The sequence below is a fragment of the Cuculus canorus genome, chromosome 11 (genome assembly GCF_017976375.1).
Source record: "Cuculus canorus isolate bCucCan1 chromosome 11, bCucCan1.pri, whole genome shotgun sequence".
NCBI lineage: Eukaryota > Metazoa > Chordata > Aves > Cuculiformes > Cuculidae > Cuculus > Cuculus canorus.
The window spans coordinates 2889150-2899848 of record NC_071411.1 but is presented as its reverse complement, the minus strand read 5'-3'; the positions used below and the strand labels follow the sequence as shown (position 1 = coordinate 2899848).

At 50.5% G+C, this 10699-nt stretch overlaps 1 protein-coding gene across 3 annotated transcripts; it reads left to right on the top strand.

Annotated features, from left to right (window-relative positions):
- Positions 1-748: 748 nt before the first annotated feature.
- On the top strand, positions 749-3965 carry RPL29 (ribosomal protein L29). 3 transcript variants are annotated; one of them, XM_054076708.1, is made up of 4 exons: positions 749-1054; positions 1663-1707; positions 2555-2619; positions 3766-3965. In XM_054076708.1, the coding sequence occupies exons 2-4, from the start codon at positions 1671-1673 to the stop codon at positions 3880-3882; spliced, it is 219 nt and encodes a 72-aa protein (XP_053932683.1). In that variant the 5' UTR covers positions 749-1054; positions 1663-1670; the 3' UTR covers positions 3883-3965. The 3 variants fall into 3 exon arrangements, with proteins under 3 accessions (XP_053932683.1, XP_053932682.1, XP_053932684.1); XM_054076707.1 differs by having other exon boundaries at positions 751-984; XM_054076709.1 differs by having other exon boundaries at positions 1005-1025.
- Positions 3966-10699: the final 6734 nt, after the last annotated feature.

The window sequence follows — 10699 nt, the reverse complement described above, 5'->3', positions numbered from 1 at the left end:
CAGGGAGTTATTTCACCTTATGTGTGTCCGCTGAGGCTGGTTACAGGACTTTTACACTGGTTAAACATATATATTCATATAGATTGCGAGAAACATTGGTTAAACATACATAGAACTCATTATTACATTGGTTAAACAAAACTCATTAGCACATCTTATCACCCCCTCTGTATGTACATCACAGTTCCTTTGTGTTTTCAGAATCCTCTTATGCTCTTTATCTTATCTCCTTCCTCATTGTGTCCTCTTGGTGAGTTCGGGTTTGTTCTTTGTTTCTGCGTTTTCCTTGGCGTGGAGCATCAGAGAGAAGTTTAAGATACCCAATACTTGATTTGTTGCTTGTTTCAACTAGTAAACGAGCTAAACTCCTGTTACAATTATACTCTTTCTTACTGCAAGCTGGCCAAGATTTGCTTAAGCTAATTCATTCCCTTAACAGAATGATTTATTTCTTCCTTCAAGAGGGAACCATGTTGGAGGGGGAACCATGGTGAGGGGAACCGTGTGGAGAGGGGACCGTATTGGCAGGGGACTCATGTTGGTGGGGGAAGACACCGCTTTTGGGGGGGATCGTGTTGAGATGAGACCATAGCGGGGATCTCTGTGTTGGAGAAGGAACGTGTTGGGGTGGGGGACCGCGTTGAACGCGGACTGTGTTGGGAGTGGGGGGAACCGTGTGGAGGGGGGAACCATGTTGGGGGGAAGGTGTTGGAGGGGGGACGTGTTGAAAGGGGCCGGTGTTTCCGGGGGCACCGTGCCGCCAAGGGCCGGGATCCCGGTGCGGCGGGTCCCTCCCCGCAGGCACAGCGGCCCCGGGGGCGGCTCGGGGGGCGGCGGGGCGGCCCGGGGAGCGCGGAACCCCCGGAGCGGAACCTCCAGAGCGGAACCTCCGGATCGATGCGGGGTTCCGGTGCGCCGGCTCCATATCCCAGCAGGCCCCGCGGCGCGGCCTTCTCTTCCGGCGCGGCGGCAGCGGTGGCAGTGGTGAGTGCGGCTCCCTCCGCGGCATCCGGCTCCATCCTTCCGTAAGGGAGAGGGGGAGCCGCTGGAGCAGGTGCGGAGGAGGCCACGGGGGTGATCCGAGGCTGGAGCAGCTCTGCCATGGGGACAGGCTGAGGGAGCTGGGGTGGGTCAGCCTGGAGGAGAGAAGGCTCCGAGGAGACCTTAGAGCAGCTTCCAGTGCTGAAAGGAAAGCTGGGGAGGGGCTTTTCCCGAGGGCCTGGAGTGATAGGATGAGGGGGAATGGCTTTAAATGGAAAGGGGGAAGCTTTAGATTAGATGTTAGAAAGAAGTTCTTCATAATGAGAGTTGGGGGTGGCCTGGCCCAGGCTGCCCAGAGCAGTGGGGGCTGCCCCATCCCCGGAGGTGTTCAAGGCCAGGGTGGATGGGGCTTTGAGCAGCCGGATCCAGCAGGAGGTGTCCCTGCCCCGTGGTAGAGGGTGGAACTGGATGGGCTTGGAGGTCTCTTCTGACCCAAAGTGTGGCCCTCGTGATCCATCACCATCCACGCTGTGGGTAGTGCCCTGGGCCCGACTGGGAGCAAGCAAGGCAGCACCTGGGACTGCTGGAGGGCCAGGAGCTGATCCCGTGGCGGGGGAGCCCTGTGAAGGCTCTGAGGGAGCTGTGCCGTGCTGACTACTGTCTGCTTCTCTTCTCCTGTAGGTGCAGCCATGGCCAAGTCCAAGAACCACACCACACACAACCAGTGTAAGCCGGGGCATGGGGGATCCCTTGCAGTGGCAGAGGGGCTGTTACCAGGCACCGTGGGCTGCCCGGTGTTGCAGCCCTATCCTGGTGTGTTTGCTGACAGAGGGAGGACGTGGTGGTGTGCAGAGAGAAGCGCTGTGTTATGAAGGGGCCCTGTAAGAGGCAGGGTTTGTTTGAAGTCAGCATTAAAACAGTACGCAGTCTGGAGTCCTCACCACAGGAAGGACCTGGATCTGTTAGAGAAAGTCCAGAGGAGGCCACGAAGGTGATTCAAGAGCTGAAGCATCTCCCATATGAGCACAGGCTGAGAGAATTTGGGTTGTTCAGCCTGGAGAAGACCCTGGGGAGATCTTAGAGCAGATTTCAGTACTGAAAGGGGCTGCAGGAAAACTGGGGAGGGGCTCTTGATCAGGGAGGGCAGGGATCGGATGAGGGGGAATGGTTTGAAAGAGGGGAGAGTGAGGTGTGGCTGCTCCATCCCTGGAGGTGTTCCAGGCCAGGTTGGATGGGGCTTGGAGCCCCTGAGCCAGTGGGAGGTGTCCCTGCCCATGGCAGGGGATTGGAACGGGATGGGCTTTAAGGTCCCTTCCAACTCAAACCGTTCTGTGATTATTAATAATCAGGATTATTCTGCGGAGTAGAAACTGATATATTGCCAAGGGCGCAGTGCAGAGGAATGAGAATAGTGGTAATTTTTTAACTTGTGCTTAGTTTGGATAGGAAGGGTTAGAAAATGTTCTATGCTGTGTCATTTTGTTAGCGTCAGTTGGACTTAAAGGAAAGGTAATGCAGCTATTTAATCATAGTAGAAATGGTAATTTATATTGTTTTCTCATCTTTCACGTAGCCCGTAAGTGGCACAGAAATGGCATCAAGAAACCCAGACGCCACAGATATGAATCTCTGAAAGGGGTGAGTATTTCTATTAATATTCCCAGACTGTTGAGCCATTGAGGCTTAACCATGGAAAAAATCCAGTATTTGTATAATTTTGACTGACTGTTTTTCCTAAGCCCTGTGAAATCCTCCGTCATGCATCTAAAAAAGTGCTTTTTAGTTGGTAACCAACTTTTGCCTCTGCCCTGCTCAGGTGGGTGTCCATGACTGCCAATTGCCTTTCAGTTGGACAGTTTTTCTTCCTCTTGAGTTCTGCTGTCTCCTGTTTCTCTGTACCCTTCAATATTATTTTCAGTCTTTACTAAGACAGAGAATTTTCCTCAGAACATGAAGGGAATTGGCATTTTTGGACGAAACATATGAAAATGACAGCATTTTGCTTTTTCTGAGATTACACAAGGGATGTAACAGGATCTTTGTCCATGCTTGGAAATGAAAACAGGACATTTGGACTGAGGGGAGGCTTGTGATGCTCTTTGCTTTGTAGATGTGGTTGTTGGCTTTTGGGATGTGACATTTAAGCTTGTCTTCTTCATGACTTGGTGAGGGTCCAGTCCTGCCCCCTCCTGCAGTCTGTGAGTCTGTTCCCGTGCACTGGGTCTACATGAGTTGTGTCAAAATCCAGATACTCACCTGTCAATTAAAATGCTGTTTGCAGTAAAATTGCAAATGTTTCTCAGCTGATAGTTCTGAGAATTGGTTGGGGTAATTTTAGCCAGCCATTAGCTGACAAAAGCTGGGAGCAGCACCTTCCGTTCTGTCACTTTTCTCTGATATAAAAAGAAAAGGTGTGAGGAGATGTCATTGGTCTTTGCCCAAGGATTGTACGTGTGTGCTCACCTGCCAGGGTTGGTTTGTGGTACATCAGATCCAGAGTGTGTTGTGACTTGGAAATGAAATTTGTATTGCTTACAGTTGTCTTCAACGTGTCCTGTCCTTTCTGTATATTTATTGCTGAGGGTTTGGGGTTCCTTCTAGGAAATTAGGAAAATAGCTAGTTAAGGGATGGTTACAGGTGGCTAAAATAATTTTGTTGATGCAATATTTCAGCAACAAAATCTGAATTAATCACAGCCAGGGGATAATTGGAACAATTATTCTGGAGATGTGTGTGATTTTACATATGTCCCTTCTATAATGTGGCTTATGTTTTCCTTATAGGTTGACCCCAAGTTTCTGAGGAACATGAGGTTTGCAAAGAAACACAACAAGAAGGGGCTGAAGAAGATGCAGGCCAACAATGCCAAGCAGGCTGCTGCTCAGCAGAAAAAGGACTGACATGGTTTAAGACAAAGAACCAGTTTTCCTATTGGCCATGTGCGTTACAGCATTTTTGTAAAAATAAAATTGGATGTAACAAAGTCTTCATCTCCTGAATTTGAGGAGAACCCTCCAAAAATCTTGTTTGAGTTGCATTTTAGGTGCCAGCCGGAGCTGTGGAGAAGTTCTGTGTTAATAGTCGGCCTCACATGCAGAGTTAAACAGCTGCTCCCTCCTTGGTGGTGTCGTACCATAGTTCTTGGTAGTGGCTGTGAGCGTGTAGTAGTTCAAAGTCTGCTTTCAAGTTGTGAAGTGGTTGTTGAGCGAAGCTCTAGAGTTTAAACAAGAAACAATTTGTTTCTTTTCATATAAATTGCTGGGCTCTTGGGTAGGTAAAATTATTTTTTGTGTTGCCGCATGTGTTGGGAGTTCTCACATTCCATGGGTTTTATGATAGTTTCTGGTGCTCTCAGAGCAAGATGAGATTTCCAAGGGCTGTTATGTATCTGCTGCTTTGCCATCCAAGTAAGGTAAGTAGTTACTGCGCTGGAAATCCTGAAAACCTGGAGGGTACTGAGCGCTAGCTACGGCATTGGAGATCGCAGCAACTGGTGTTCGCGGTATTCTGAAATACTTGAATATGTAAGGTGTATAAAATATCCATGTTTTTCATAGTTACTGTATTTTAGTGGAGATCTTTCCTTCCAGTGACAAAGGTAGTTCCTGCGTCGTGCGATGTGCAGACTGCTGAGATTGGGGAATAACACTCAAAAAAACCGAGCAGTGTTGTGAGAGGTTTTTGTTGCTGCTACCGTCCTGTAGATTAGAAAAGGACTCTGCCCTCCAGGTCCCACCAGCCGGCAGTGCTGGTTCAAGAGGTGCTTTTTCGTTACTGGATAGAGTGCCACGAACTGTTTCTTAAATTGCAATTCCAGCGCTTGCCCACCTGGAGGAGTAAAGTCATGAATCGATGAAAGGACTGGAAGCGTTAAAGTGGCTCCTGATGAGGCAGTAGAGCAGCAAAGCACCTCCTAGAGAAAGAAAAACATTTCAGCTGAAACATCCAATTCATTCAATTGATTATCTAAATATTTTAGATAATTGCCAAAATGCAGTATGATTTTGAAAGGAGATGAATATTTCCCTTCTTTATGGCTCAAATCCTCAAGTCTTCTCCCCAGTTCCTGCTTTTAATTGTTTTTGACTGATTAAAAATACCACCCAGCCCTAAACCAAGCAATATGAAGAGATTTACTAACTAAAAATTCAAGAGTCAAGGGCTTTCAAAGCCCAAGGGACGTCTGCAGCCCTCGGCTGTCTGATTCCCGGTGTTTGCCCCTCTGGACTGCTGTGGAGGTTGATATTTGTCAGCCAAGAGGATCTAATTGCTGTGCAGGAGCCGTGTGCCGGTCGGGAGGGTGGCTGTGCTGGTGGGAGCATGGAGTCGCTGGGTTTGTACCAGCACCTACAATCTACTCAACAGTTGAGACAGAGCTGTGTGGTCCCTGCTGCCCTGAGGAGAGTCACAGGGCAACAAGCAAGAGGTTCCTGCTGGTGGTGATCCTCCCTGGAGAGATCATCCACTGGCCCGGAGCTGCCCCACACCCCCTGCAGCCCTCGCTGCTCTGGCACAGAGCCCTAGCACGGGGAGCTGGGATTTAGTAGTGGGCAGGTACAGTTGGACTTGATGATCTCAAAGGTCTTTTCCAACCTAGGGATTCTATGAGATGTCCGCTTGGGTTGCTGGTGTTGGAGGGGATCAGGTGGCCGGTGCAGCTGTGTAAATGAAGGTCAGTCTGCTGCAGATGTGTGGTGAGACAACAAGACTGAAGGAAAAAGCCTCTGAAAGAAGGACTTTGTGTTTGTATTGCTGTGCCTTCACCTGTGTGTCCGCACATCTCCAACCCCGTTTCAAGTTCTGCATTTGAAATCTCTAGTGCTAAGGCTTTTCTATCCAAGAAAGGGGATTTCGTCTCTAAACCTTGGTGTCTTCCGAGAGCACTTGTGTGGTGAGAGCTCGCCCGCAGGATGCAGTTTGAAGGAAGAGAGATGCAGGCTGAGGGGTGAGGCTGAGGAAAGGATTTTGGCATATTAACAAGAAGCAAAGAAGAAAGTTTGGGCTTCCTGGGGCTCCAGGCCTGCCTTCAGGAGCAGCCTTTTCATCTCGCTGCCCTTCATGCTGCCCTTCAGTGGCACAGCTTCCCAAATAAGGCCTTGCTGACTTTCTGACCGAAATAGCTGCTGCGTGACAAAATGCAGCACAGAGGAACGTAACCTTAATCCAGGCATCATTGTGTAGCAGGAGACAAGAATTTTGTGAGCTTCCCTAGCAGCTCGGTGTCAGGTTTGTTGTTGTCCGCTCCCCGCGCACATGGCAGTCGCACAGGACGCTGCTGGACGTCACTTGATCGCCTGTTGCATTTTCTAACCCCGTGACAGCTCAGTCTGTGAGATCTCTCCTTGTGGGACGCCCAGAAGGGAGAGTGGAGGCGGGGGAACTGTGCTAGCGTGGCCTTGTAATGAGTCTTGTCCTTCTTTCACGTGCCCTGTGAAATCATTTAAGCCTTGCGTCTTGAATTCTGTTGTCAAGTGAGGCTGAAGATCCGTTTTGGGAGGATTACGTATACAGATCCCAAGAGATGGAACTGGCAGCTGTGGCCCACTTGAAACCATTCCCGTTATGCAGAGCTCTGTCATCTTCGACATCTAAAAACTTCAGAACTCTTAATAATAAGTCCTTGGTATCCTACAGGAAGCCAATGAGCTTGAGAGTGTCTGCTCATCTACTGCTGTACATCAGGTTATACATTTCAGTTGAGGTTGTTCAGCCTGGAGAAGAGAAGGCTCTGGGGAGACCTTAGAGCAGCTTCCAGTGCTGAAAGGGGCTCCAGGAAAGCTGGGGAGGGGCTCTGGATCAGGGATAGGGTGGGGAGAAGGGTTTTCAGCTGAAAGAGGGGAGATTGAGATGAGATCTTAGGGAGAAATGTTTTGCTGTTCAGGTGGGGAGGCCCTGGCCCAGGTTGCCCAGAGCAGCGGTGGCTGCCCCATCCCTGGAGGGGTTCCAGGCCAGGTTGGATGGGGCTCGGAGCCCCTGACCCAGTGGGAGGTGTCCCTGCCCATGGCAGGGGTGGGACTGGATGGGCTTTAAGATCCCTTTCAACCCAAAGCATTCTATGAGTTCATGCTTGCTGCTGCTCTACGTCGGATTCACTGGAGATGTTTTTTCCCCTTTGCAATTTAATAGGGCTCAGTGTCAGGTTCCACTTCGGCTCCTTTTTCCCCTCTAATTAAAAAAAAAAAAAAAAGAGAGAAGGTGGGGAGTAAAGGACACGTAACCAAATACAGAATCAGCTCATTTGGCACAGGTGAGAAATCCGACTGAAAGGCAAGAGCACAGAACTAGGAGGAGAAATCAAAGCACTGGGAAATGCTCTGATGGGGCAGAGTGTTTACTGGGGACACAGGTGTTCACAATGGAAATGAGAACTAAGGATGGATGCATGTTGCTCTGTCCTCTACTGCCTTCCAGTAGTGTGTTAAAGCAAAAAGGAATGAACACAACATGAGTTTTAAGGCTGTTGCAGGTGTTTATACACAACAGGGGCTTTGACGCGGTGAAATGTCGTTTATCTGACCTGTCTTAGCTCCTGTTACGCTGCTGCTGCCCTGGTGGCAAATGCAGACTGTAAGCGAGCTGCAGAGGTTTTATTAGGGGGTTGAGTACAAAAGGTCCTCAGATCTTCCTGCAGTTGATTAGTTCCCATAGCAAAGTTTTACTGGAGGCTGAAGAGCAGCCTCAGATACACTGGAAAAGCTACAAACCAAGGCAGGAATTCAATTGGCCGGCAAAAGCAAGAAGAGCAAATGGCTTGAGACTGTGGCTGCGCCTGGTGGCACGGGCTGCCGTCCCCAGCCAGCCCTCACCGGCCAGAATATCTCTCCTTTCAGCTCAGGGGTCAAGAGAACACAGATCTGGGCTCTGTTTTAGACAGTGGTAAATGGCTTTTGGCTGGATTAGAAAGAATGGGTGGATATTTCAGAGATGCAGTGCCTGTGGAAGTGTCACATCCCTTAGGCTGCTGGCACCAAAGCTTCACTGTGCGTGCAGGGAAAACCACAATTTTTGGAGTTGCATGGATACACGGACCCCTCTGGATGGTTTTCATTTAGCTTTAGCACATCTTCAGGCATATGCCTGCTGTGGAGGCTTCAACCAGGCTGATCCTGGACTGGTTACTGGGGTTTTAGCCATCTAACCCACTCGCTGGCCTGTCATGTCATGTTACATTCCTAATGCAGTTGTTCCTGTGTTTTAGCCAACAGTGAAATCCACCCCCAGTGCCCCACCCCGCGGCATTTGCTGTCTTCCTCTCGGAGGACACTTGGTGTGTTAAGAGAAATTAGTCTTGCAGCAGTTTTTCTGACTTGATGCAGAGCACACTGACCTCCCGGCACCTCTGCTTTAACGGCTAAAAAAGCCCAAGCAGTTCCCGGTGTTTCTGCTCTCGTAGGGACAAGATTCAGTTGCTACAAGACCTCAATTATCCCTCTTTCCAGCCACCACCCTCCCTGTTTTGCTCTTAGAAAAGAGTGGGTAGACAGCGAGGCTGTGGCTTGCTGCTGCCGCCTGTGCCGTTGAACCAAGGAACAAGAGGAAATGGCCTAATGTTGTGCCAGGGGAGGTTCAGGTTGGGTATTGGGAAAAATATCTTTACTGAAAGAGTAGTGAAGCATTGGGACAGCTGCCGAGGGAAGTGGTGGAGTCTACGACCCTGTGGGGTTTGAATGGTGTGTAGATGTGGCACTTTGGGACATGGTTTAGCAGGCACAGTGTTGTTGGGCTGATGGTTGGACTGGATGATGTTAGAGATCTGTTGCAACCTTCGTAATTCTAAGAGGGGGAGAGATGGGACATGTGATTTGGTGGCTCTTTGCAGCCATCCTTTTCTCTGCAGTCACAGCAAGAGTCCAGGCTTCCCCACAAGCCACCAAGTTGGCTGAATGGAGAGGATTAAGCTGGGAAAGTTACTTTTTTCTTCTCTTTACTTTTTAGTGAGCCAAAGCCTATCAGTAAGCAGTGGTGAGTATCTTGGAGATGTTCTTGTTGGGATCTGACTAGGACGGAGGAAGATAACGGGGCTGTCTGTGATGCCTGCTGAGATGCAGTGTGTGGGTTGCGCTAAGTTTGGTGGCTATGGTTGTGGGCAGAGCTGGCATCACCTTGGCTCATGGCCGAAACCCAGGTATTTGCATCCCTGCAGAGGTTTCCAGGTTTGGGATTGACATATCACTCCGCTTGAGGCTGCTGAAGAGGACTACTGCTTTGCTGGGTCACTGTCTCATCCTTGGAGGTGTTCCAGGCCAGGTTGGATGGGACCTTGAGCAATCTGATCCAGTGGGATGTCCCTGCCCATGGCAGGGGGTGGAGTTGGGTGATCAGTAAGGTCCCCTCCAACCCAAACCATTCTGTGATTCTATGTTTGCATTAGGGGTGTTCCCAAAATATTGTGAATTTTAAGGAAAATCAGCTGCTCTGGTTGACAAGGTCATTTTGCTGTTTCTCTGGTGTTACAAGCCCAAGATGGTTGGGCCAAACATGTGGCACTCATCCAGAAGAAAGACTCATCCGTGTCTTTCCGAACAACCCACAAGCCCTCCCACACTTGCCTTCACCACAAGACCATTTGGTGTGGATTCCAGTATTTCAGTACTGCTGCAGACGAGCGTGTGTCACATCAAACAGCTGCTCAGAGAGTTATTTCAACAGAGGGGGAGAATAAACGCCCAGTTTGGGAAGGAAAGGGAGAAGGACGGTGCGGAGGGCACAGGGGCACTGACATGGCGGCAACACTGGCCCAGGGCTGAGGGCAGCATCGCCGCAGCTCGCGCCGACCCGGGCTTGTGCCTTGCCCTGCCAATGTTTACTTTGCTTGGGTAAATGTTTGATTTTAGCAACATGACTGCAATGTGTGAGCTGTGCTGGGGCTGTAATTCGATGGGAGGAGGCAGCTATGCGCAGGGAGAGCTGCTAATGCCGCAGGAATGCCGCGCTTCCTTGGGATGAGAGAAGACGGCACCCGGAGGCCTTGGGGACAGCACGGCTCGGCCTCCCTGGCCCTGCTGTAACCCCACGCCCAGTGGCCGGGACCCAAAGCAGGGTCGTGCCTTGTTCAGGGTCTCTGTGACCCAAATGGATGCGATTTCTGAGGGTAAAGCGGGTGTTTTGGTGATGGCAGCAAAGCTCCCACTCGGGGCTGCTGGAGGACCACGAGGTGCCGCAGGGCCGCCGCCGCCTGTGTCCCGTTAGGCCGGGTTAGACGGGAAGGAGGCACCCAGGGTAGCTTAGGAATGGCTTTTATTCACAATTCCAGAGAAAGCTGAGGTCTCCTTTCTGCAACGCGCTGCGGGGTGGTCATCAGGGAGGAGGGAGAGGTGTCTCTCCAGGACTGCCGGGGTGCGAGCAGGGAGGAGAGGGGCTGTCTCTCACCAGGGGATTTCAGCGATGGCGCAAGCGGTTGTTAATTCACATTTCATAGCTAAAATGCTGTGGATGCTCCAGTTAAACCAGCAGGCGCTCATGCTGTCTACTGAGCCCGTTCACCATGGCAGGGGTGAGGAGATGTGACATAACAGCTCCCAGCTGAGCACCCATGGCCCCACTGGCTGGGCTTTGATGCTGGGTTGGCAGCAAAATACGTCCTTGGAGGCTGAAAGCTCCAGCTGTGGTGTCACCTTCCCAGACACAGCTTGTGGGTTCTTGGTCTGGCACCCACCAGGGTGTATACGACCAGGGTGAAGCTCTCACTAAATCTCCAAGGAACGACCATCTGAGGCA

What these genes read in the sequence shown, in the direction of transcription:
- RPL29 (XM_054076708.1), top strand. Translation starts at nt 1,671, where the DNA reads ATGGCCAAGTCCAAGAACCACACCACACACAACCAGT. An exon ending in CCACACCACACACAACCAGT is followed by an intron (nt 1,708 to 2,554) that starts GTAAGCCGGGGC and finishes TCTTTCACGTAG; the next exon opens with CCCGTAAGTGGCACAGAAAT. An exon ending in GATATGAATCTCTGAAAGGG is followed by an intron (nt 2,620 to 3,765) that starts GTGAGTATTTCT and finishes TTTTCCTTATAG; the next exon opens with GTTGACCCCAAGTTTCTGAG.